General features: G+C 42.6%; 1 protein-coding gene across 1 annotated transcript in view; it reads right to left on the bottom strand.

The window, feature by feature from the left end:
- The window catches only part of LOC106608234 (serine palmitoyltransferase 2), a 34,258-nt gene extending 18,800 nt beyond the window's left edge, over positions 1–15,458 (bottom strand). Inside the window, exons 1-5 of the mRNA XM_045721095.2 lie at positions 15,205–15,458; positions 8,389–8,583; positions 6,022–6,176; positions 4,823–4,971; positions 3,973–4,097 (exon numbers count right to left, since the gene is read on the bottom strand). Of these exons, the coding sequence (XP_045577051.1) occupies positions 3,973–4,097; positions 4,823–4,971; positions 6,022–6,176; positions 8,389–8,583; positions 15,205–15,363 (783 nt within the window). The 5' untranslated portion in view covers positions 15,364–15,458. The remainder of the gene's footprint in view (positions 1–3,972; positions 4,098–4,822; positions 4,972–6,021; positions 6,177–8,388; positions 8,584–15,204) is intronic.
- Between the last annotated feature and the right edge of the window lie 12,526 nt (positions 15,459–27,984).

Genomic DNA, 27,984 nt, shown 5'->3' with positions numbered 1-27,984 from the left:
ATCTGCAGCCTACAGCTGAGCACACATTAACATTTACAGATAATAAAACCTGAGTGGCAGGACTGCATAGGTCAATCAATGTTTATTTCCCTCCTCACCTCAGACAGCAGGGGTTTAGTTAAATACACAAACTACTGGGCCTGATGGTAAAGTTGTTAGGAGCAGAATGCTATGCTGCTTCAGGCTGCTTGTCTCTATCTGGTTGGCATCCTATTTGATGAAACCACAGCTTTTTTAACAAGCCGTGAACTGGTTCCTTTACTGTTACAGACAACTCCATCAAATGTAGCTAAAACATCGCTCTTTCTTTGGCTCTAATGTTAAATGTTAGTGATGGGTCCTTTCTTTGTCTCTAATGTTAGTGATGGGTCCTTTCTTTGGCTCTAATGTTAGTGATGGGTCCTTTCTTTGGCTCTAATGTTAGTGATGGGTCCTTTCTTTGGCTCTAATGTTAGTGATGGGTCCTTTCTTTGGCTCTAATGTTAGTGATGGGTCCTTTCTTTGGCTCTAATGTTAGTGATGGGTCCTTTCTTTGGCTCTAATGTTAGTGATGGGTCCTTGGCTAGAACATTTCAACTCCTCTATTGAAGGCTTCCTCATTTAGCCTAGTGATATAGGTTGGTATCTGAGGTAGCCTAGTGATGGCTACAACTGGAGAGAGGCGCGAGTGTGAGCTGACGGAAGGGGGCAGGAATCCCGTGGGACCCCTTGTATATACTCCCTGTATACAGCCATGTCCTATTCTACTCCCTGTATCCAGCCATGTCCTATTCTACTCCCTGTATCCAGCCATGTCCTATTCTACTCCCTGTATACAGCCATGTCCTATTCTACTCCCTGTATACAGCCATGTCCTATTCTACTCCCTGTATACAGCCATGTCCTATTCTACTCCCTGTATCCAGCCATGTCCTATTCTACTCCCTGTATCCAGCCATGTCCTATTCTACTCCCTGTATCCAGCCATGTCCTATTCTACTCCCTGTATCCAGCCATGTCCTATTCTACTCCCTGTATACAGCCATGTCGTATTCTACTCCCTGTATACAGCCATGTCCTATTCTACTCCCTGTATACAGCCATGTCCTATTCTACTCCCTGTATACAGCCATGTCCTATTCTACTCCCTGTATACAGCCATGTCCTATTCTACTCCCTGTATACAGCCATGTCCTATTCTACTCCCTGTATACAGCCATGTCCTATTCTACTCCCTGTATACAGCCATGTCCTATTCTACTCCCTGTATACAGCCATGTCCTATTCTACTCCCTGTATACAGCCATGTCCTATTCTACTCCCTGTATACAGCCATGTCCTATTCTACTCCCTGTATACAGCCATGTCCTATTCTACTCCCTGTATACAGCCATGTCCTATTCTACTCCCTGTATACAGCCATGTCCTATTCTACTCCCTGTATACAGCCATGTCCTATTCTACTCCCTGTATACAGCCATGTCCTATTCTACTCCCTGTATACAGCCATGTCCTATTCTACTCCCTGTATACAGCCATGTCCTATTCTACTCCCTGTATACAGCCATGTCCTATTCTACTCCCTGTATACAGCCATGTTATATTATACTCCCTATACAGCCATGTCCTATTCTACTCCCTGTATACAGCCATGTCCTATTCTACTCCCTGTATACAGCCATGTTATACACTGCTCAAAAAAATAAAGGGAACACTTAAATAACACATCCTAGATCTGAATTAAAGAAAATAATCTTATTAAATACTTTTTTCTTTACATAGTTGAATGTGCTGACAACAAAATCACACAAAAATAATCAATGGAAATCCAATTTATCAACCCATGGAGGTCTGGATTTTGAGTCACACTCAAAATTAAAGTGGAAAACCACACTACAGGCTGATCCAACTTTGATGTAATGTCCTTAAAACAAGTCAAAATGAGGCTCAGTAGTGTGTGTGTGGCCTCCACGTGCCTGTATGACCTCCCTACAACGCCTGGGCATGCTCCTGATAAGGTGACGGATGGTCTCCTGAGGGATCTTCTCCCAGACCTGGACTAAAGCATCCGCCAACTCCTGGACAGTCTGTGGTGCAACGTGGCGTTGGTGGATGGAGCGAGACATGATGTCCCAGATGTGCTCAATTGGATTCAGGTCTGGGGAACGGGCGGGCCAGACAATAGCATCAATGCCTTCCTCTTGCAGGAACTGCTGACACACTCCAGCCACATGAGGTCTAGCATTGTCTTGCATTAGGAGGAACCCAGGGCCAACCGCACCAGCATATGGTCTCACAAGGGGTCTGAGGATCTCATCTCGGTACCTAATGGCAGTCAGGCTACCTCTGGCGAGCACATGGAGGGCTGTGCGGCCCTCCCAAAGAAATGCCACCCCACACCATGACTGACCCACCGCCAAACCCGTCATGCTGGAGGATGTTGCAGGCAGCAGAACGTTCTCCACGGCGTCTCCAGACTCTGTCACGTCTGTCACGTGCTCAGTGTGAACCTGCTTTCATCTGTGAAGAGCACAGGGCGCCAGTGGCGAATTTGCCAATCTTGGTGTTCTCTGGCAAATGCCAAACGTCCTGCACGGTGTTGGGCTGAAAGCACAACCCCCACCTGTGGACGTCGGGCCCTCATACCACCCTCATGGAGTCTGTTTCTGACCGTTTGAGCAGACACATGCACATTTGTGGCCTGCTGGAGGTCATTTTGCAGGGCTCTGGCAGTGCTCCTCCTGCTCCTCCTTGCACAAAGGCGGAGGTAGCGGTCCTGCTGCTGGGTTGTTGCCCTCCTACGGCCTCCTCCACGTCTCCTGATGTACTGGCCTGTCTCCTGGTAGCGCCTCCATGCTCTGGACACTACGCTGATAGACACAGCAAACCTTCTTGCCACAGCTCGCATTGATGTGCCATCCTGGATGAGCTGCACTACCTGAGCCACTTGTGTGGGTTGTTGACTCCGTCTCATGCTACCACTAGAGTGAAAGCACCGCCAGCATTCAAAAGTGACCAAAACAGCCAGGAAGCATAGAAACTGAGAAATGGTCTGTGGTCTCCACCTTTATTGGGGGTGTCTTGCTTATTGCCTATAATTTTCACCTGTTGTCTATTCCATTTGCACAACAGCAAGTGAAATGTATTGTCAATCAGTGTTGCTTCCTAAGTGGACAGTTTGATTTCACAGAAGTGTGATTGACTTGGAGTTACATTGTGTTGTTTAAGTGTTCCCTTTATTTTTTTGAGCAGTACATTATACTCCCTGTATCCAGCCATGTCCTATTCTACTCCCTGTATCCAGCCATGTCCTATTCTACTCCCTGTATACAGCCATGTCCTATTCTACTCCCTGTATACAGCCATGTCCTATTCTACTCCCTGTATACAGCCATGTCCTATTCTACTCCCTGTATACAGCCATGTCCTATTCTACTCCCTGTATACAGCCATGTCCTATTCTACTCCCTGTATACAGCCATGTCCTATTCTACTCCCTGTATACAGCCATGTCCTATTCTACTCCCGGTATAGAGCCATGTCCTATTCTACTCCCGGTATAGAGCCATGTCCTATTCTACTCCCTGTATACAGCCATGTCCTATTCTACTCCCTGTATACAGCCATGTCCTATTCTACTCCCTGTATACAGCCATGTCCTATTCTACTCCCTGTATACAGCCATGTCCTATTATACTCCCTGTATACAGCCATGTCCTATTCTACTCCCTGTATACAGCCATGTCCTATTCTACTCCCTGTATACAGCCATGTCCTATTCTACTCCCTGTATACAGCCATGTTATATTCTACTCCCTATACAGCCATGCTTTTTGAACCTAATATTTGTATTCGTTATTCACTGTGTATTTATTCCTTGTGTCACTTTTTCTATGTTTTTATTTATCTTTAAATCATTGTTAGATAAGGACTCGTAAGTAACCATTTACCTGTTGTTTACGAAGCATGTGAGAAATATATTTTTATCCCTACCTTTCCAGCCAGAGCCGGAATGTTCATGGAGTTGGTAGCAAAGCCCATCCCAAACGCCATAGATGACTCCACCCCCAGGAACCTAGCAACCAGCTGTTCCAACTCCTCATGGAGGTCCAGGTTACCTGGATACAGCAGGAACAGGAACATGTAAATAAAAATGACGTCTTACTTTAACAAGTGTTCATGTCAACATAAAGCGCACGACATCAATACAGATGTACTAACTAAAATTCACTAGTATCCATATCAGTTACAGTGATGCTCTAAATCAACATCACTATCCATGGAGAAACAAACACTCCTTTTAACTCAATACAACTGTTCAGGTCATACTACAATACAACAACACAAAGATGCACTACCTCAGAACAACAGCTTCCTGCACATAACAAGGGCCTGACATAAACAATGCATGGAGGAGAACTTGACTAGAATGTTAATGTCCAACATGTCTTTCTATTCTGTGCTCTGTCATTGTGGGGTACATGACAAAAGAGGACTTTTGTTTCCTTGTTTCCTTTAAAAATTGCAAAACTACAAAAGTAGACGGCACAACCAAGCCCAACAACAGAATGAGTGGGCCCCAGAAGGTTGTCTGCAGTGGATATTTTACCAACGTTTTGTATCAGCGCTTTGTTTTAAATAACATATGCCATTTAGAAGATACGTTTATCCAAGCAACGTAACAGTCACACGTGCATACATTTAGGTACGGTAGTACCGGGAACCGAACCCACTATCCTGGCGTTGTAAGCGCCATGCTCTACCTGCGGTCCACAGATATGAGTGTTTAAAAACAAAAACGGCCCTTGTCCCCAACAAGAAGGTGATTATAACCATGTCTTACCCATCTCATAGCGGGTGCTACCCACTCCAACGCCATAGTGGTGGGTCGACTCTGTGGCAGCGTCGGCACACCTCCCAGTGTTCTCAGCAAAGCCCAGGTAGTTATATGAACCCATGTTGATCACGTCTTTCACCACCTTACCTGTGTGTCTGGGTAGAAAGACAACTTACTGCAACTCTGACGAGACTGAACTACAGTTGTGTTGGAGGAGGTCTGATTTTACACTGTGAAGTTACAGTTGTGTTGGAGGAGGTCTGATTTTACACTGTGAAGTTACAGTTGTGTTGGAGGAGGTCTGATTTTACACTGTGAAGTTACAGTTGTGTTGGAGGAGGTCTGATTTTACACTGTGAAGTTACAGTTGTGTTGGAGGAGGTCTGATTTTACACTGTGAAGTTACAGTTGTGTTGGAGGAGGTCTGATTTTACACTGTGAAGTTACAGTTGTGTTGGAGGAGGTCTGATTTTACACTGTGAAGTTACAGTTGTGTTGGAGGAGGTCTGATTTTACACTGTGAAGTTACAGTTGTGTTGGAGGAGGTCTGATTTTACACTGTGAAGTTACAGGTTGTGTTGGAGGAGGTCTGATTTTACACTGTGAAGTTACAGTTGTGTTGGAGGAGGTCTGATTTTACACTGTGAAGTTACAGTTGTGTTGGAGGAGGTCTGATTTTACACTGTGAAGTCCTGTATTTTAAAACCTTCTGATAATGCGAAACACACCAAATGAGGGCTTCTGTTTCTTTATTTTGTTTTAAACTGTACTTGTGAGTTTTGACAAGCAGCAAGAGTAGCTATCGTGTTGACAATAATATCAGGTATTGTTTTTAACAGGTTCCCTAACACTTACATGCAGTTGTGACAGCAGCATAACATGCCTAGCAAAGAGTGAACGAGGTTAACCATTACCACACAACGAGACGGGACAGATATCGTCTGTTGGTTTCTACACATCACGTTCGTCCCCAGATAGACTTCCCTCTCTTATCATTGTAAGTAGGACAATGACCTGTAGGTGATAGAGGGGGCATGATAGACCCTTCCATGACATGGGTAGTTCTCACACAGACCCATCTACTCCCTGTAAAAGCCATGATAGTCCATGGGTAGGTCCAGAGTGTACAGTACCAAATACAATAGTCTAGTAGTTACACATGTACACAAGCCCTGTTAGAGTTATGGTTAGAATGGGCCACTCACTGGAAGGTCCAGTTGTAGTCTTTAGAGGCCCTCTCCAACAGGTCCATCTTGGCTCCTGGAACACTGCAGATCGGCCTGTTCCAGTTGTCACGGATACGCATGTATAGATTCCGGGTGTAGAAGTTCTCAAAGTCCTGGTACAGTGGAACAAAGTCCTAGAAAACACAGACAGAGAGACACAGAGAGAGAGAGAGAGAGAGAGACACAGAGACCGAGAGATGGAATCAATAACACGGTCTGAATTTATGCAAACACACAGGTATGTCTTTCTCCCAAGCTTTCAAAGAAGTTGTTTGACTTTACTGTTCAATAGTAAAGCATTTGGTGTGCACTAGCTGGGTGCCAGAAAGAGTGTGTTTATAGACAACGCAAATTCCTCACAGGCATAGGTGTGTCTCTTTTACAGCTTCAAGACAACTGGTTTGGCATAACGGTTGCACTGAGCATTGCGGTTTACAAAAAACAGGTTTCGAAAACGCTAAAGCTGTAGTGGAATGTGTCTGGAGAAATCCCTTTCACACCTTCCCATGTTACACGTCTGTATTGTTCAGGCATATTTCACACCCTATTCACATAGCACCAGAGGAAATATTAGCACTGTAATAGCCTACATCATAGAACCGTTTTAGAGTGGAAGCAATGAATGAATGGCAATGAAGGACTAGGTAGACAGAAGTTGCCCCTAACCAGTAACCACTGACACAGGGTCAGCTATTTCTCCAAACCCTTAACCTGTTATGGCTAGGGGGCAGTATTTTCACGGCCGGATAAAAAAACGTACCCGATTTAATCTGATTATTACTCCTGCCCAGAAACAAGAATATGCATATAATTATTAGCTTTGGATAGAAAACACCCTAAAGTTTCTAAAACTGTTTGAATGGTGTCTGTGAGTATAACAGAACTCATTTGGCAGGCCAAAACCTGAGAAGATTCCATGCAGGAAGTGCCCTGTCTGACAATTTCTTGCCCTTCTTGATTATCTCTATCCAATACAGGGGATCTCTGCTGTTACGTGACACTTCCTACGGCTCCCATGGGCTCTCAGAAGGCGGCAAAAAGCTGAATCGTGGCTTTGCAGGCTCTGGCTGAAAAACATTAGCGCGTTTGGATAGTGGCTGGTCACAGTACTGTGAGACTCAGGCTCGTGCACGAGTTGACTCCATGTTTTATCTTTGAACGAAAACCACCACTCCTGGTCGGAATATTATCGCTTTTTTACGAGAAAAATGGCATAAAAATTGATTTTAAACAGCGGTTGACATGCTTCGAAGTACGGTAATAGAATATTTAGAATTTTTTTGTCACGAAATGCGTCGTGCGCGTGACCCTTCGTCACCCTTCTTTACCATTCGGATAGTGTCTTGAACGCACGAACAAAACGCCACTATTTGGATATAACAATGGATTATTTTGAACCAAACCAACATTTGTTATTGAAGTAGCAGTCCTGGGAGTGCATTCTGACGAAGAACACCAAAGGTAATCAAACTTTTCTAATAGTAAATCGGAGTTTGGTGAAGGCTAAACTTGCTGGGTGTCTAAATAGCTAGCCCTGTGATGCCGGGCTATGTACTCAGAATATTGCAAAATGTGCTTTCACCGAAAAGCTATTTTAAAATCGGACACCTCGATTGCACAAAGGAGTTCTGTATCTATAATTCTTAAAATAATTGTTGTTTTTTGTGAACGTTTATCGTGAGTAATTTAGTAAATTCACCGGAAGTGTTCGGTGGGAATGCTAGTTCTGAACGTCACATGCTAATGTAAAAAGCTGGTTTTTGATATAAATATGAACTTGATTGAACAAAACATGCATGTATTGTATAACATAATGTCCTAGGGTTGTCATCTGATGAAGATCATCAAAGGTTAGTGCTGCATTTAGCTGTGGTTTTGTTTTTTGTGACATTATATGCTAGCTTGAAAAATCGGTGTCTGATTATTTCTGGCTGGGTACTCTGCTGACATAATCTAATGTTTTGCTTTCGCTGTAAAGCCTTTTTGAAATCGGACAGTGTGGTTAGATAAAGGAGAGTCTTGTCTTTAAAATGCTGTAAAAAAAATTGTCATATGTTTGAAAAATTGAAGTTTTTGTATTTTTGAGGAATTTGTAATTCGCGCCACGCCTATCATTGGATATTGGAGCAGGTGTTCCGCTAGCGGAACGTCTAGATGTAAGAGGTTAATGGTTAAAAAAAAGGATTCAGGGGCGGGGTAATCCGATTCAGGGGCAGGGTAATCCGATTCAGGGGCGGGGTAATCTGATTCTAGATCTGTCAGTGAGAACAAACACACATCGAAGACGGCAGCTAAACAGAAAAAAAGTGAATAGCCTACAAGGAAAAACTAATGTGCATCTCTTACCTTCTGCTCCTCCCTCTCTCTGGCCACATGGCACTTCTCCATGCCCCAGTGCCGGAGGAAGTCCCGCAGGTACCCGAAGATGGTGAGGATCCCGTAGCCCACGTATGTGAGGACCGCCACAAGCAGAGGAGTCTCCTCAAACTGCTCCACAAACGCTTTGTTGTACAGGCTGGCATTACAAACAACATGGTTGTTCTGGAGGAGAAGAAAATACACAGACAAACAGAACATGGTTGTGTTGCTGACTGGAAGGGTTTTGGTGTTGATCTTTACATGCAATTTTAGTCAAGCAAAACAGGGAGCATAGGAACCACCATTTATTGGGTAGCCTAGTCTGTTCTAATGTTAGCCTGTGGTGACTGCAGAAGTCTAATGGTGGTTGCACCACTGCAGTCTGTCCCATGGGACACACCCAAGCTGAGAAAAGATCAACAAATGGCATTTGAGTGAATAAAATGAGCCTTTGATCACAGAAGTGTTAAACTAATCTACATATAACACAGATACAGAAGTGTTAAACCCGCTCAGCAGACATACTGTATCTCTCTGACTCTCCTTACAAAGTCATGAATTACTTTTAGTCGGGCCTAATCTGTTTGCTCTATAGAAACACACACACACACACACACACACACACACACACACACACACACACACACACACACACACACACACACATACATATATATATATATACACACACACACACACTTTTATTTATTTCATCACATTCCCAGTGGGTCAGAAGTTTACATGCACTCAATTAGTATTTAGTAGCATTGCTTTAAATTGTTTAACTTGGGCCAAACATCTCGGGTGGCCTTCCGCAAGCTTCCCACAATAAGTTGGGTGAATTTTGGCCCAATCCTCCTGGCAGAGCTGGTGTAACAGTCAGGTTTGTAGGCCTCCTTGCTCGCACACGCGTTTTCAGTTCTGCCCACAAATTCTCTATGGGATTGAGGTCAGGGCTTTGTGATGGCCACTCCAAAACCTTGACTTTGTTGTCCTTAAGTCATTTTGCCACAACTTTGGAAGTATGCTTGGGGTCATTGGTCATTTGGAAGACCGATTTGTGACCAAGCTTTAACTTCCTGACTGATGTCTTGAAATGTTGCTTCAATATATCCACATCATTTTCCTCCCTCATGATGCAATCTATTTTGTGAAGTGCACCAGTCCCTCCTGCAGCAAAGCACCCCCACAACATGATGCTGCCACCCCCATGCTTCACGGTTGGGATGGTGTCTTTGGCTTGCAAGCCTCCCCCCTTTCCCTCCAAACATAACGATGGTCATTATGGCTAAACAGTTCTATTTTTGTATCAGACCAGAGGACATTTCTCCAAAAAGTGCGATCTTTGTCCCCATGTGCAGTTGCAAACCGTAGACAGAACACGTCTCCTACCTGAGCGGTATGACGGCTGCGTGTTCCCATGGTGTTTATACTTGTGTACTATTGCTTGTACAGATGAACGTGGTATCTTCAGGCGTTTGGAAATTGCTCCCAACGATGAACCAGACTTGTGGAGGTCTACAATTTTTTTTCTGAGGTCTTGGCTGATTTCTTTTGATTTTCCCATGATGTCAAGCAAAGAGGCACGGAGTTTGAAGGTAGGCCTTCAAATACATCCACAGGTACACCTCCAATTGACTCAAATGATGTCAATTAGCCTATCAGAAGCTTCTAAAGCCATGATATCATTTTCTGGAATTTTCCAAGCTGTTTAAAGGCACAGTCAACTTAGTGTATGTAAACTTCTGACCCACTGGAATTGTGATACAGTGAATTATAAGTGAAATAATCTGTCTGTAAACAATTGTTGGAAAAATTACTTGTGTCATGCACAAAGTTGATGTCCTAACCGACTTGCCAAAACTATAGTTTGTTAACAAGAAATTTGTGGAGTGGTTGAAATACACATTTTAAATGACTCCATCCTAAGTGTATGTAAACATCCAACTTCAACTGTATGTATGTATGTATGTATGTATGTAGTATAGCTTAGATCCTTTGAATAAAGATGGTTTGTTAAAAACAGTGGGACAAAACAGACCCCTGAATACAGTGACAGTGTTTTTGATCCCTCCTGCAAAACCAGATCACCTGGACCCTGGGCTCAGAGGGCTATCCAGAGGGTTTTCATTGAGGCTGAACTGTGGCTTATTGTGTTGAAAACTAAACTCTCAAATCAAACGACCTAAAGTCAGTCAGCCTGGTCACCCAATAAACCCTGGCTGCTTAGCAACCACATGTGACCCAGTCATGCCTCTCTCTACCTTTATGGTGTGTGCGCGTGTGGACTACGTGCTCAGTGCAGCTCAGAACTGATCAAACTGGTCCCAGAGTCATTCTCCCATAAGGAATTATCCCTCTAAACTACACCACTAACCCACATACAGGTCTGACTGCTAACAAGTCGACCTTCAAGCTAACTGAAAACACAAAGAGAAATGTTTAAAGTCAAATATACCCTTCAGAGAGAGCAGTTAGTGGCCTAGGCCCTCCAGCCACTAAAAACCAGATCATATCTCAATACATTTTATAGCTGTGCATTAGCAACCGTCCGAAGAGCAACTGTCGTGTGAGCCCAGGCTCTGGACGAAACAGGAACAGTAGTCTAATAGGGTGTTTTCTATTCCATGAAAAGTTCCACACATCCAGGACCTGTCTCTGTCACATGAGCTGGATAAAGAAGTCTTATAGAGGGCAATGCCAACGAAGTGAATGCCTAGGCTCTCAATTTTTGCCGCTCCTAAACCTAATCTTTATTAAACTCTCGACAGTGATACAACACCAGGATTATCAACCAAGGGTGGGTAGGATAAGGAGGGTACTGTTGGATTATCTGCATCACTAGTTCAACAAAGATCACGTTTGGGTTGAGAGCTGTTAAAGGGGCCAACCAGTCAGTTACGTTCAATTCAAAATGCTCCAAATTCCAATGCTTCTGAAGGACGAATTCCTGTCCCCAAGACACTTGTTAAGATCAGACGGTAGTCCATAGGTCAAGTGTATAGAGAATATTCATTCTGTCCATCAGTGGACTAGATGGAGCTCCAGGTATACGTTATTACCATGTTGTTTGGTTTCTATACAACCCTTTCATATCTACATTGCCCGAGGGGTATAGGAAAAAGGGTTCAATTTAGAATTCCGCGGTAGCCTCAAGTGTGTGTCCAACCACCCCAAGCTCAACACATCAACGCCTAGCTGTCAGTGTCCCTTTTCCTCATCCTCTCTCCTTCTGTGCTCAGAGACATTCAGCCCTCCCAAGGACCACTTCCTATAGCCAGCAGCCATTATCCCCAGGGGGAGGCTTGTGTTGCGTCATGCGTGTGCTGCCTGGGAGACAAAGTACTCCTCTGCAGTTATGTTGCCTCCTGGTTCTGACTGGTATTCTCCATGGTAGTGTCAGTGTCAGCAGAACTTTTACATTTTACATTACATTTAAGTCATTTAGCAGACGCTCTTATCCAGAGCGACTTACAAAATGGTGCATTCACCTTATGATATCCAGTGGAACAACCACTTTACAATAGTGCATCTAAATCTTTTAAGGGGGGGGGGGTTAGAAGGATTACTTTATCCTATCCTAGGTATTCCTTAAAGAGGTGGGGTTTCAGGTGTCTCCGGAAGGTGGTGATTGACTCCGCTGTCCTGGCGTCGTGAGGGAACTTCTACACCACGCAAACTACATGTTCATGTCTTTAAATGTTTAGTCTTTTAGGTTATGGTGTTGGACTCCAGTAAGAATAGCTGTCACCATTGGCTTTGGCTAATGGGGATCCTAATAAAATCGAATCGTCATGTTATGCAAACTGGAAACCACATATCCTGAGGCAGCATGTATTGTGGCTGAGGATTTTAACAAAGCAAATTTGAGAAAAAGGCTGCCGAAGTTCTAACACAGAGTGTAGTACTCACACTGCTAAAACACTCGATCACTGCTACTCCAACTTCCGGGATGTTTACAAGGCACTCCCCCGCCTTCCTTTCGGCAAATCTGACCACGACTCCCATTTTGCTCCTCCCTTCCTATAGGCAGAAACTCAAACAGGAAGTACCCGTGCTAAAGACTACTCAACACTGGTCTGACCAATCGGAATCCACGCTTCAAGATTGTTTTGATCACGTGGACTGGGATATTTTCCGGGTAGCCCCTAAGAATAACATAGACGAATACACGGATACGGTGAGTGAGTTCATCAGGAAGTGTATAGGAGATGTTGTACCCACTGTGACTATTAAAAACTACCCAAACCAGAAACTGTGGATAGGTGGCAGCATTTGCGCAAAACTGAAAGCACGAAGCACCGTATTTAACCATGGCAAGGTGACTGGGAATATGGCAGAATACAAACAGTGTAGTTATTCCCTCCATAAGGCAATCAAACGGGCAAAACGTCAGTACAGAGACAAAGTGGAGGTGCAATTCAACGGCTCAGACACGAGATGTATGTTCCACCTTTACTCCTCTGATCCTCAACACTGTGGTTCCACAAAGGCTTGATCACCAACAATGACAACAGCCTACAGCGAGGAGGTGAGGGATTTGGGAGTGTTGTGCCAGGAAAATAACCTCTCACTCAACAAAGGAGATGATCGTGGACTTCAGGAAACAGCAGAGGGAGCACCCCCCTATCCACATCGACGGGACCACAGTGGAGAAGGTGGAAAGCTTCAAGTTCCTTGGCGTACACATCAGTGACAAACTGAAATGGTCCACCCACACAGACAGTGTGGTGAAGAAGACACAACAAGCGCCTCTCAAACCTCAGGAGGCTGAAGAAAATGTGGCTTGTCACCTAAGACCCTCACAAACTCTTACAGACGCACAACTGAGAGCATCCTGTCGGGCTTATCACTGCCTGGTACGGCAACTGCACCACCCGCAACCGCAGAGCTCTCCAGAGGGTGGTACGGTCTGCCCAACACATCACCGGGGGAAAACTACCTGCCCTCTCGGACACCTACAGCACCCGATATCACAGGAAGGCCAAAAAGATCATCAAGGACAACAACCACCCGAGCCACTGCCTGTTCACCCCGCTATCATCCAGAAGGCGAAGTCAGTACAGGTGCATCAAATCTGGGACCGAGAGACTGAAAAACAGCTTCTATCTCAAGGCCATCAGACTGTTAAACAGCCATCACTAGCACATTAGAGGCTGCTGCCTAGATACATAGACTTGGAATCACTGGCCACTTTAATAAATTGAACAATAGCCACTTTAATAATGTTCACATATCTTGCATTACTCATCTCATATGTATATACTGTATTCTATTCTACTGTATCTTAGGCTATGCCGCTCTGACATTGCTCGTCCATATATTTATATATTGTAAATTCATCATTCCTTTACTTAGATTTGTGTGTTGAGTATATGTGCAATTGTTAGATATTACTCATTAGATGTTACTGCACTGTCGGAGCTAGAAACACAAGCATTTCGCTACTCCCGCAATAACGTCAGCTAAACACATGCACGTGACCAATAAAATGTTATTTGATCATTTAAAAACCGGATAGGAGTTTAAAAGGGTGACTTTATGTCGTAAAAGATTAGTTTAAAAGTGAGTTTTGGGAAAACAATGGTGAAAATGAGTCTAGCATGTGGCTGATTGTTAATTGGTTAGTAAACTAAATAACCTACACAATGAAAGCATAGCAGCCTATGATTATGCTGTCTAACAACACCCATAGCCTATTCTTCAGTCTAATCGAGGGGTCCAGGATGACCACAGGACAGAAATAACACACTTCACAGAATGTTTTCTTTGCGCCAGACTCATTCTTAATGTAAAAAAAAAAGGAAATTACAAACTTCAGAACCATAGAAGATGACACCGGGCCAATCCCACATTGACTCAGAACAAATAAAATCAATTGAGCAATACAAATATCTTGGAACTATAAAATCGACTCAAAACTCTCTCGGACTGCAAATACACAACAGATATACAAAAAGGGACAACGACTATTTCATGAGGAGATTCAATAAATACCCGGTCAATAAAATAATATCAGCCATATTCTAAACATACATTGTTCAGTGTTGTCACTTTCTGTTTCCAAGCCTGGTACAATCAGCTATCCATCTAAAACAAAAAACAACTACACAAAATAGTAACGCTGTCAAGCAAAATCAGTGGAGTTAAACTCAAGACCTTGGAAGCGCTGTTCTTGGAGAGAGCTGTGAGGGCAGGAGCGAGAATTGCCACCGACCTGACACACCCACTCAACCAGGAGTACCAGCTACCATCAACCCACCGATTCAGAGTCCATCTTTACCAAACCACCTGAGCCCAGAAATCATTCATCCCCACCAGTACATTGAATAAATAACTGCTCCCCCCATACCAACTGTTAACTGTAACCACATGTGTTGCTGATGTAGTTGTTTGTAACACACACACACACACACACACACACACACACACACACACATACATACATACATACATACATACATACATACATACATACATACATACATACTTATACTTATGTGGTGATGCTTTGCTGTGTTGAGACACACTTTCACCAAACGGACACGATAAATAATTATTTTAATTCAGTCAACACATTCTGAGGCTTAATCATTTCGTCACAAAACATCCACCCTATCAAACTTGTTACAATGACTCAACTTCAATACTAGTTTAAAAAAGCGACAGATAAAATAGTTGGAATAAGTCGCTACATTTGATTGGGCTGTGTTTATTCAATCTATATTGTTGCCAGATACTCTAAAGGTCATTCCCTATTCTCATCGAGCGGCAGTGGCAGTAGTGTTGACGGGTGGGCCTCACCTCATTCGGGCGCCGATTCTTCTGTTGCGGTTGTTGGAACAAGCAATGATTCTTAACGAAACCGTTCCTTCTCGATGAAGTCTTACCGTTGGACGCCCGGTGGAAAACATCTCCATTTGTCAGTTTATTCGCCGAGCTCTTGGTCATACTTGGTGGCATTTATTCGCCTGAATATCCAGGTTTGTATACTTATGTGCCCGGGACCTCTTCTCTCTGTGTGACTGGGGAAAGTGCAAATACACAATATGAGATTACCGGAAATGCACGCCCCTGTTAACTTTCAGCGACCAATGAGGAGTTTATGACGCCATGTACATTGCCATGGAAAGAGCCTGTAGTAACCTTTTGCATGGGTTTTTACAGTGAAGTATCACCTCACTTCTGTGTAAAGGACTTTGGTCGTGTGCCATAGCCTACAGGAAAACAGTCTAAGGAGAAGATTTTCCTTACACCCACCCACTGAGCCAGATGTCCCTGAATAGGATGTTTGTGAAAATAGTATTTTTGGGAAACTGAATAGAATTACATTATTTCCAGCTTTTATGACTGTTTTAATGAATGATTCACATTATCTCCAGCTTTCATGACTAACGCCACTTGTTTAATGTTTACAGTTAATCGATTTACAATCCTCCGAGGTTACAGAATATGTTTCCGCACCCACTCAGTCTACAAGATACCTAGCCTAAACCAATTAGTTGTATCCCAAATAGCACCCTATCCCCTATGTAGGGCACTACTTTTGACCAGGACCCATAGGGCTGTGATGAAAACTAGGCACTATATAGGGACTAGGGTGCCATTTGGGACGTAGTGTCAATTGCACATGAAGGCTGTACTTTTTTTGATGAGTTACCCTAGTCATAGCCTACTGTTGAACACAAACATAGCAAAATACTGCCACATAGCAAAATACTGCCGCAATGACTGGCCAGGGGCCTGAAACAGTAACCTGTAACTTGATCCTTATCTGCTCCTCTTCCAGTGGGCTTTTCTTTACCTACACAATATCCCACTCGGTAAAGCTTTAAATACTCTTTAAACAGCTATAATTTGTTGTTTAAAATTGTGTGATAGTCATTCATAAACACTTCATAATATAGGTAACCTTATCGCATAATGCTATTTCATTTATCTACCGGTTATTTACTCTTGTACCTACCGGTACAAGAAGTGGAAGATAACAAACACAGTAGTCATAGCCTGTGCTTTGCTTGGAATTGCCAGCTAAAACATTCCTGGAATAGAAGGAAATAACACTCCTGATCTTCGGAGTCAATGCCATGGAGAGAACATAAAACAATAGTCCTTCATATCCTGAGGTCAAGTGAAGCACCCCCGCCCCCCAAAGAAATAAGTGTGTATATATATATATATATATATATATATATATATATATATATATATGTATATATATATATATTTAAATAGAGCGTTAAAGGCGCTGCATGGTCAATCTGACATCTGCGTTGGCCGTGCAGCATTTATGGTGATATGGCCTCTGCAGAAGAAAGGGCATGAATACTTCTTCCACTTCACCGAGCAGTGCAGAGCTGTTGTTAGCAGTGTCATACCTGACTAAAAATAAAGATACCTTACAGAAAATTGACCATTTTCCTGTCCTGCTAAGAATTCAAAATGTAACAAGTAAATTTGGGTGTCAGGGCAAATGGATGGAATAAAAAGTACATCATTTTATTTAGGAATGTAGTGAAGTAAAATAAAAAGTTAAAAAAAAATATAAATAGTGAAGTACAGATACCCCCCAAAAAAACACCTTAAGTAGTACTTTAAAGTATTTTTACTTACTGCAAGTACGATACACCACTGGCTGTTGTGAAGGAAGTTGTCAAGAAAGTGAGTTTGTGTGTATACAGGGCCTCCCGCCCTTACCTACCTGTCAACCAATCAAGTCGATGCGGAGGTACACAGAGCCATCTACATTGTTACGGAGAGGCGCACGGCGGAAGCCGTACAGAGCTCAGTTTGGCCTCCGCTAGCCTCCGGAGGCTTCGTAATTGCGTCACACCATCCATATAGGGCCTCCGATCGACCACATTTTCAGATCAATCATAATATGGCTCTTAATAAAAGCCTTCCAGGTCATGTTAACGCATCTCTTCCTGTTTGGTCAACATGTTCGTGCACGCTACACATGTGCATTCACCGACACACACACACCACTGTCAATACCCAAAATAGACTCCAACCACTCCAAACAGTATGCTTCAACAGCCTTTAGTTATACACTGAGTGTGCAAAACATTAAGAACACCTACCTAATATTGAGTTGCATCCCATCACCCCCCTTTTCTTCAGAACAGTAAGAACACCATAAGAACATCCCAGCGTCCCACAGTTACATCAAGTTTATAATTTTATATTTTTTATTAACACATCCACCTCTTCAGAGGACAAATATATATTTTTGTTTTTTACAGCTTTTCTGCTACATATACGTACATTTTACATACATGGTACTTTTATATAAAGCAGTCACATAATAATACATTACCAAACATAAACTCTTTAATCCCAACCCTCAGCCACTCTCAGCCCATCCCACCTATCACCATAGACCACCCTCGTTTGGTTTCCATGTGCCATATACTTTTCAATTGTGCTGTGATGTTTTACATAATTTTTTAACCTTTCTAATCGTATTGTATCCACAGATTGTGAGCTAAAGATGAAAACCTTTCCTACGAGTATTGTTATATTATTTATTGACTGACTATGGCTTTCCAAATCACCCAACACTGCTATTTGTAAGGTTAATTTTAAATGCATGTTGTGATTTTTAAATTATTTCTGCACCTGTGACCAGAACAAGCTACATAAAGGAAATACCAGAATAAATTATCTATTGATTCTGTATCTTCACAGCAAAATCTACAGCGCTGAGATTATTATGCCCCATATATATATATATATATATATATATATATATATTATATATATATATATATATATATATATATATATATATATATATATATATATATATATATATATATATATAGCATTCTGTTGGTGGCAAGAATTTTATATAATAATTTAAATTGAAAAACTCTTAAGTTTTGAAACAAGTGTTGTTTTTTGTACCAGTTCATAAACCATGTGCCATTGAATCAGTACATCGAAAATCTCTTCCCATTTATTTTGCAACTTGTATGGCAGCTGTGTCAAGTTGGCTGGATATCCTTTGGGTGGTGGACCATTCTTGATGCACACGGGAAACTGTTGAGCGCGAAAAACCCAGCAGCATTGCAGTTCTTAACACACTCAAACCGGTGTGCCTGGCACCTACTACCATACCCCGTTCAAAGGCACTTAAATCTTTTGTCTTGCCCAATCACCCATTGAATGGCACACACATACACAACCCATGTATCAATTGTCTCAAGGCTTAAAACTCCTTCTTTAACTTGTTTCCTCCCATAGCCGAGGGAAGAGGGGTTCTGAGGGTGCTGCAGCACCCCCTGAAAAATCTGAAGAAACAAACAAAACTTTTTTTCTTTTTATTATTATTTGCTACAAAACTAGTGCACTGGGCCTTTACTAGTCCTGTTTTAGTGGGCCGACATAGCCATCTGTAGGGTGGGTAAAACAACTTTTCAGCACTGCCGCCTACCCAACCCCCAAACTACTTCCCGCAGCTATGCTGTCTCCTGCCCTTCATCTACATTGATTGAAGCGGATTTAACAGGTGACATCAATAAGGGATCAGAACTTTCACCTGGTCAGTCTATGTCATGGAAAGAGAAAGTGTTCCTAATGTTTTGTACACTCAGTGTAGAGCGATATTATTATTATTAAACGTTATAAACACACACTTGCTTTCTTGGCACAGGATACTCTCTGAAGTGGACTATGAGGTTAGCCAGAGGCTAAATAGAACACTCCAACACAACACTAACCTGTGGGACTAATAGAACTAGTAACTGGGTTTGGAGAATATCAATACACATGGGTTTGATTGAACAGGGTTGTGTGTAAGTTTTTCACTACTCCTCTCACCCTCCTAGATGGCGCTGTGGGACCATAGAAACAGTGGAGAAGATCATATCGCCAAATATTAACCTCTTTGGTTTAATACCACTGTTGGTTATACAGTATACCTCAATGTACAACGGCAATGTTCTAACCTAACTCAATGTGAACTCTGAGATCAAGACATTTATATCCTGACAACATCAAACCAATTGATTCTCTGTCCAATCGATTTTCCACGGGAGACTTGTATGCTTTTTTACCCTATTCAAGGTTATATACCTTCACTGTGTTACAATGAATTATCTCGACTAGCTCTGCCAAAGTGCATAGAGGTTGTTAAGACGAATAGTAGGCGTCTCAAAATGGTACTACTTTTGACTAGAGCCCTATGAGCTGGCCCTGTTAAAAAAGAAGTGCATTATAAAGGGAATAGGGTGCCATTTTGGGCAACAGCCTTAGATCTCTTCTTAATAGCAGATATGAGACTGTCAAGCTTTAATAGGATCTAGGACAGGGTTAAGTGGGAGACGGCAAGGGATCTAATGGATGACACACTGTTTGTCACAATGTTGTTTCACCAAATACATTTAGACCTGACCTGATTGGTTATTGAATCAAATCTGATTGAATGGATATTTTGTTTCTGAACAATATTATCTTCTTCGGGGAGATTATTTATTGGGGAAAAGAAAATGACATGAAATCACAACACATATCGTTCAATTACTTGTTACTTTTTTTTCACAGAGGTATGCATTTGCTGTAAGAGTTTTTATGATCAGATGTGCTGCAGATACAGCCAAAACAACCAATACTGTAACAGCATAGATTAATTTTGCCTGTGGTAAAACACTTTCATGTATCTGTTATCTCTATCCAGTGAATACAGAGATGCATAGATACAGATAGCCAATGTTGTTGTAGATGAGCCACTTAGGTAAGAACACCTTCCTAATATTGAGTTGCACCGGCACCTTTTTCCCCCAGAACAGCCTCAGTTCATCGGGGCATCGACTCTACAAGGTGTCGAAAGCATTGAACAAGGATGCTGGCCCATGTTGACTCCAATGCTGTCAAGTTGGCTGGATATCCTTTGGGTGGAGGACCATTCTTGATACACACAGGACACTTTTGAGCGTGAAATACCCAGCAGCGTTACAGTTCTTGACACAAACCGGTGCAACTGACATCTACTACCATACCCTGTTCTGAGGCACTTCAACCTCTTGCCGATTCACCCTCTGAATGGCACACACACACACAATACATGTCTCAATTGCCTCAAGGATTAAAAAGCCTTCTTTAACCTGTCTCCCCCCCTTCATCTACACTGATTGAAGTGGATTTAACAAGTGAGATCAATAAGGGATCATAGCTTTCACCTGAATTCACCTGGTCAGTCTGAATTCAGAGCACATGTTCTTAATGTTTTGTCCACTCAGTGTACATCACAATCAATTCCTGCAAAGTTAAATCCATGCAAACCAATCTCCACAATATGACATGGACAGATGTGTCTGTAATTGTGAAAATGCATCAACTCATATTAAATACCCATATAGGAACAACAACTGAATTATTGTGTGTCTCCTCTGACAGGTAAACACATCATTGGAAATGTATTGAATGGTGTTGCCTGTGAGTTACATTCAAGTGATGGGTCCCCTTTCCTCCCCAGATGATGTATTCACAGCCTGTGTAGTTGTTTCCCTACTGTAGATGTGATCTAATGAAATCCTCCAGGGGCATCAATCTCTCCCTATACACCCCAGACAGCCTGTTGGGAACCAGTGTTTTTAAACACACACACACACACACACACACACACACACACACACACACACACACACACACACACACACACACAGTGGTAGAAAAAGTACCAAATTGTCAAACTTGAGTAAAAGTATAGATACCTTAATAGAAAGTTACTCAAGTAAAAGACACAGTAAAATATTATTTAAGTAAAAGTCTCAAAGTACTTGGTTTTAAATAAATGGAATTGGAATTGGAATTGCTAAAAAATATACTTCAGTATCAAAAGTAAAAGTATAAATCATTTCAAATTCCTTTATTTTAAGCAAAGCAGACAGCACCATTTTCTTGTTTTAAAATGTACGAATAGTCAGGGGAGCACTCTGACCCAAAGATATTATTCACCAAAGATGTATTTGTGTTTATTCCGCCAGACCAGAGGCAGTAGGGATGACCACGTGTTCTTTTGATAAGTGTGTGAATTTCACAATTTTCCAGTCCTGCTAAGCATTTAAAATGTAACGAGTACTTTGGGTTGTCAGGGAAAATGTATGGAGTAAAACGTTCAATATTTTATATAGGAATGTAGTGAAGTAAAAGTAATCAAAAATGTAAATAGTAAAGCACAGATACCCCAAAAAACTACTTAAGTAGTAATTTAAAGTATTTTTACTTACAGTTGAAGTCAGAAGTTTACATACACCTAGGATGGAGTCATTAAAACTTGTTTTTCAACCACTCCACAAATTTCTTGTTAACAAACTATAGTTTGGGCAAGTCAGTTAAGACATCTACTTTGTGCAAGACACAAGTAATTTTTCCAATAATTGTTTACAGACAGATTATTTCAATTATAATTCACTGTATCACAATTCCATTGGGTCAGAAGTTTACATACACTAAGTTGACTGTGCCTTTAAACAGCTTGGAAAATTCCAGAAAAAGATGACATGGCTTTAGAAGCTTCTGATAGGCTATTTGACATAATTAGAGTCAATTGGAGGTGTACCTGTGGATGTATTTCAAAGCCTACCTTTAAACTCAGTGCCTCTTTGCTTGATATCATGGGAAAATCTAAAGAAATCAGCCAAGACCTCATGAAAACAATTGCAGAGCTCCACAAGTCTGGTTCATTCCTGGGAGAAATTTCCAAACACCTGAAGGCACCACGTTCATCTGTACAAACAATAGTACGCAAGTATAAACACCATGGGACCACGCACCCGTCATACCGCTCAGGAAGGAGACACGTTCTGTCTCCTAGAGATGAATGTACTTTTTAGTGAAAAGTGCAAATCAATCCCAGAACAACAGCAAAGGACCTTGTGAAGATGCTGAAGGAAACAGGTACAAAAGTATCAATATCCCCAGTAAAACGAGTCCTATATCGACATAACATGAAAGGCCGCTCAGCAAGGAAGAAGCCACTGCTCCAAAACCGCCATAGAAAAGCCAGAGTACGGTTTGCAACTGCACATGGGGACAAAGATTGTCCTTTTTGGTGAAATGTCCTCTGGTCTGATGAAACAAAAATAGAACTGTTTGGCCATAATGACCATCATTATTTTTGGAGGAAAAGGGGGAGGCTTGCAAGCCGAAGAACACCATCCCAACCGTGAAGCAAGGGGGTGGCAGCATCATCCTGCTTTGCTGCAGGAGGGACTGGTGCACTTCACAAAATAGATGGCATCATGAGGCAGGAAAATTATGTGGATATATTGAAGCAACATCTCAAGACATCAGTCAGGAAGTTAAAGCTTGGTTGCAAATGGGTATTCCAATTGGACAATGACACATACTTCCAAAGTTGTGGCAAAATGGCTTAAGGACAACAAAGTCAAGGTATTGGAGTGGCCATCACAAAGCCCTGACCTCAATCCTATAGAACATTTGTGGGCAGAACTGAAAAAGTGTGTGCGAGCAAAGAGGCCTACAAACCTGACTCAGTTACACCAGCTCTGTCAGGAGGAATGGGCCAAAATTCACCCAACTTACTGTGGGAAGCTTGTAGAAGGCTACCCGAAACGTTTCACCCAGGTTAAACAATTTAAAGGCAATGCTACCAAATACCAATTGAGTGTATGTAAACTTCTGACCCACTGGGAATGTGATGAAAGAAATAAAAGCTCAATTAAATCATTCTCTCTACTATTATTCTGACATTTCAAATTCTAAAAATAATGTGGTGATCCTAACTGACCTAAAACAGGGAATTTTTACTAGGATTAAATGTCAGGAATTGTGAAAAACGGAGTTTAAATGTATTTGGCTAAGGTGTATGTAAACATCCGACTTCAACTGTAAGTACTTTACACCACTGCTAATAAGTATTGTGTGTTATCCTCCATGATTTAACAATGGAAATAAGTCCCACACTGTATTGTGTGTTATCCTCCATGATTTAACAATGGAAATAAGTCCCACACTGTATTGTGTGTTATCCTCCATGATTTAACAATGGAAATAAGTCCCACACTGTATTGTGTGTTATCCTCCATGATTTAACAATGGAAATAAGTCCCACACTGTACTGTGTGTTATCCTCCATGATTTAACAATGGAAATAAGTCCCACACTGTATTAGGTGTTATCCTCCATGATTTAACAATGGAAATAAGTCCCACACTGTACTGTGTGTTATCCTCCATGATTCTATTCATGTGCATGTATGGCTTTTTCAAGTTTTATGTGTGCTTGTTTTTTTTTTTTTTTTTTAAATGGTCGAATTAATAAACTAAACATTTGCCATACAACAGACCAAGCCATGTCCTTAACAAAATGATGAACTGAGATCTATAATACAGTCTGATTAGTAGTAAATGACTAGGTTTACAGTTTATTTATAATCCTAAACAGGGGTGCAAATTTAATTTTAGAAGTGGGGGGGACATAACTTTTATTTTATTTTTCCAGTCGGATCAAACACTCCAAACAGCCTACCCGACCCGCTCGGAGGCGTCCGCATGGTCCTAAAGCCCACCATTGCCTCATTTTGTATCACATCCAATGATAAAACTGGGGGGGGGGACAAAAATGCAATTTCACGTCCCCCATCCGCATCCCCAGTAAAAGTTGCGCCCCTGATCCTAAGTAACACCAATCACCCTGATGGCCAAGGTGGCTCCCAATAATGAGATAGATGCAAAATATCTCAATGTTATAGTTTTAGAAGGTTGAGGTAAAAATTCCAGAGAAAGTTCAGATCTTGGACAGAAACTACACAATATGTGCGTGGTAAATGGTACAATGAAGACAGGACACTGACGAGTCATAACCTATTATGATTGACCTCTGTGTGTGTGTGTGTGTGTGTGTGTGTGTGTGTGTGTGTGTGTGTGTGTGTGAGAAAGTGAAAGAAAACAGAGGGAGGGAAAGCAAAGGGGAGAAAGAGCAGCGAGTGAAACATGGAAGAAATGATCAACATAGACATCACCACCATCAGAAAAGAACAGCAACACACACAGGAAACTACTATGAGCCATTTGGCCCCACAGTAAGACACTTGGTCTTTTATTAAATTAAGACTTTGTCCCAGCTGTCACTCAATCACACATCACAACACATTCCAGAGCTGTCAGTGTGCTAAACATTGAATTCCAGGAAGCCATGCCTCTCTCAGCAACTGTGTGTGTGTGTGTGTGTGTGTGTGTGTGTGTGTGTGTGTGTGTGTGCGCGCGCGGGTGCGCGCGGGTGTGTGTGTGTGTGTGTGTGCGTGCGTGCGCGGGTGTGTGTGTGTGACTGCGAGGCGGGGGCCGGTCTCTGACTGACACAACCATTAGAGAGTTTTTACGCCTGTCTAAACCTTCTCCTTATAATGGATTATACTCTGAGCTCTCTGTCATACTTGGGAAGGGAAGCCACGGCTGAGGGGAGAGGAGAGGAGAGGGAAAGAACAGGAGAACAGCTCTCCAGGATTCAGAGGCTAGCCTCAGTGCAACAGACATGGTTCGGGAACCATACTTGTGTGATGAGTAAACTTGTCTTGCATAATGTTTAGGCTTTTCCTCAGTGGGTTTTCCGCTGCTGAGGAGAGGAGATCACTGTGTGTCTACAGCTCTCCAGGATTCAGAGTCTAGCCTCAGCCACACACCCACTGACTGACTGCTCAGTCATCCAATGAGTATTCTCGCGAGCCATAGACAAATCTCAAGCTATATGAATGTTGGTCTGGAATGACTACCAAATGAGTGTCAAGCCAAGACCCCCAGACTCCACTAGTCTGTTGTGATGAGGAAACGATGCAAGCCAGGTAACATGGAATAGTGAATGGGTGAGGAATAGGCATGATGGGGAGAATCTCAATTGCATACTCCTCGCGTCCTCTATCCTTGCCTCCTCAAACCCCATTGGAGAAGGTCAGAGGGCCCGGAATATCTGGCTTTCTCATACATTGGGGTTTGAGAAGGAGGAAAGGAGAGAGGACGCGAGGAGTATGCAATTGAGATTCTCACAGAGTTGCCTGCGTCACTCACATCAGAATCAAATACACAGGCTGACTCATAAGAGTAGGCAGTTCTATAAAAAGAAAGAGTGGCAGAGTTTATAAGTTCAGCACGACCTTATAAGCAGTGGAACAACAAGCCATCAGTCTGCTGGGATCTTTGTCCAGAACTTTCAACAGGTAAAAATGGGCACAGAGCACACCCATTCATCATTGAGACTCATTGCTTTCTCTTTCCTGACAGGGAAGGAAAATATCACAAAAACACATAGATAATAACAAATAACTAGAAAACCGCCCCATGAATTGAAAAGTGTGAAAGATAGATTTTCTGTACAACGCAATATTGTTTCTGTCTGGGTTTGTTCCATTCTGGAACAGAGATAAACACCTATCAATTGTGTTCCGTCTGCACGCTGAAGATTCCATTATGGAAGGACACAATAGTGTTTAGCTGTTTGTGTTCAAAGCCACACAAAAGCTGGCCAAAGAACCAATTTCCTTTTCTTAAGAAACTCATTCATCTTCCACTGTTCCACATTCACAGGCCGAACAACAGACTAGTGAAGAGCCATTATCAAGCTGTCTGAGAAAATGAAATACACCTCACAGTCTCAACAATAATAGTCAAAGCTCAACTGAGAACTGAAAGAATACATCGAGGGTGCCTGTGGTAGGGCTATGCTTCTAAAAGCTCAATTGAATTTGTAGACTACATCATCATACAGAATGTGGTGCTCCTGAAGTTGAAAAACATGTGTCTACTTAGGGCCAGGAGTCTTTCCCTGACCATATGGCCTGACCAACAATAAAAAAAACTCTGGGCCCTCGCCCACGAAAGTCAGGTACTTGGTCAATAAAGCTCTCGGTTCTATCAGTTCAAACAACAAAAACCTCCAAAGAGACCATACCAGCAATATCACACACTACACACTGCAGACTAGACACTACACACTACACACTGCAGACTAGACACTACACACTGCAGACTAGACACTACACACTGCAGACTAGACACTACACACTGCAGACTAGACACTGCAGACTGCAGACTAGACACTACACACTGCAGACTAGACACTACACACTGCAGACTAGACACTACACACTGCAGACTAGACACTACACACTGCAGACTAGACACTACACACTGCAGACTAGACACTACACACTGCAGACTAGACACTACACACTGCAGACTAGACACTACACACTGCAGACTAGACACTACACACTGCAGACTAGACACTACACACTGCAGACTAGACACTACACACTGCAGACTAGACACTACACACTGCAGACTAGACACTACACACTGCAGACTAGACACTACACACTGCAGACTAGACACTACACACTACAGACTAGACACTACACACTGCAGACTAGACACTACACACTGCACACTGCAGACTAGACACTACACACTGCAGACTAGACACTACACACTACAGACTAGACACTACACACTGCAGACTAGACACTACACACTGCACACTGCAGACTAGACACTACACACTGCAGACTAGACACTACACACTGCAGACTAGACACTACACACTGCAGACTAGACACTACACACTACAGACTAGACACTACACACTGCAGACTAGACACTACACACTACACACTGCAGACTAGACACTACACACTGCAGACTAGACACTACACACTACAGACTAGACACTACACACTGCAGACTAGACACTACACACTGCAGACTAGACACTACACACTGCAGACTAGACACTACACACTACACACTGCAGACTAGACACTACACACTGCAGACTAGACACTACACACTGCAGACTAGACACTACACACTGCAGACTAGACACTACACACTAGACACTACACACTGCAGGCTAGACACTACACACTGCAGACTAGACACTGCAGACTAGACACTACACACTGCAGACTAGACACTGCAGACTAGACACTACACACTGCAGACTAGACACTGCAGACTAGACACTACACACTGCAGACTAGACACTGCAGACTGCAGACTAGACACTACACACTGCAGACTAGACACTGCAGACTGCAGACTAGACACTGCAGACTAGACACTACACACTGCAGACTAGACACTGCAGACTAGACACTACACACTGCAGACTAGACACTACACACTGCAGACTAGACACTACACACTGCAGACTAGACACTACACACTGCAGACTAGACACTACACACTGCAGACTAGACACTACACACTGCAGACTAGACACTACACACTAGACACTACACACTGCAGACTAGACACTGCAGACTGCAGACTAGACACTGCAGACTGCAGACTAGACACTACACACTGCAGACTAGACACTGCAGACTGCAGACTAGACACTACACACTGCAGACTAGACACTACACACTGCAGACTAGACACTACAGACTGCAGACTAGACACTACACACTGCAGACTAGACACTGCAGACTGCAGACTAGACACTACACACTGCAGACTAGACACTACACACTGCAGACTAGACACTACACACTGCAGACTAGACACTGCAGACTGCAGACTAGACACTACACACTGCAGACTAGACACTGCAGACTGCAGACTA

The sequence above is a fragment of the Salmo salar genome, chromosome 06 (genome assembly GCF_965601325.2).
Source record: "Salmo salar chromosome 06, fSalSal1, whole genome shotgun sequence".
Classification (NCBI taxonomy): domain Eukaryota; kingdom Metazoa; phylum Chordata; class Actinopteri; order Salmoniformes; family Salmonidae; genus Salmo; species Salmo salar.
The sequence above is the reverse complement of the archived record's forward strand: the minus strand, read 5'-3'. Positions and strand labels throughout refer to the sequence as shown.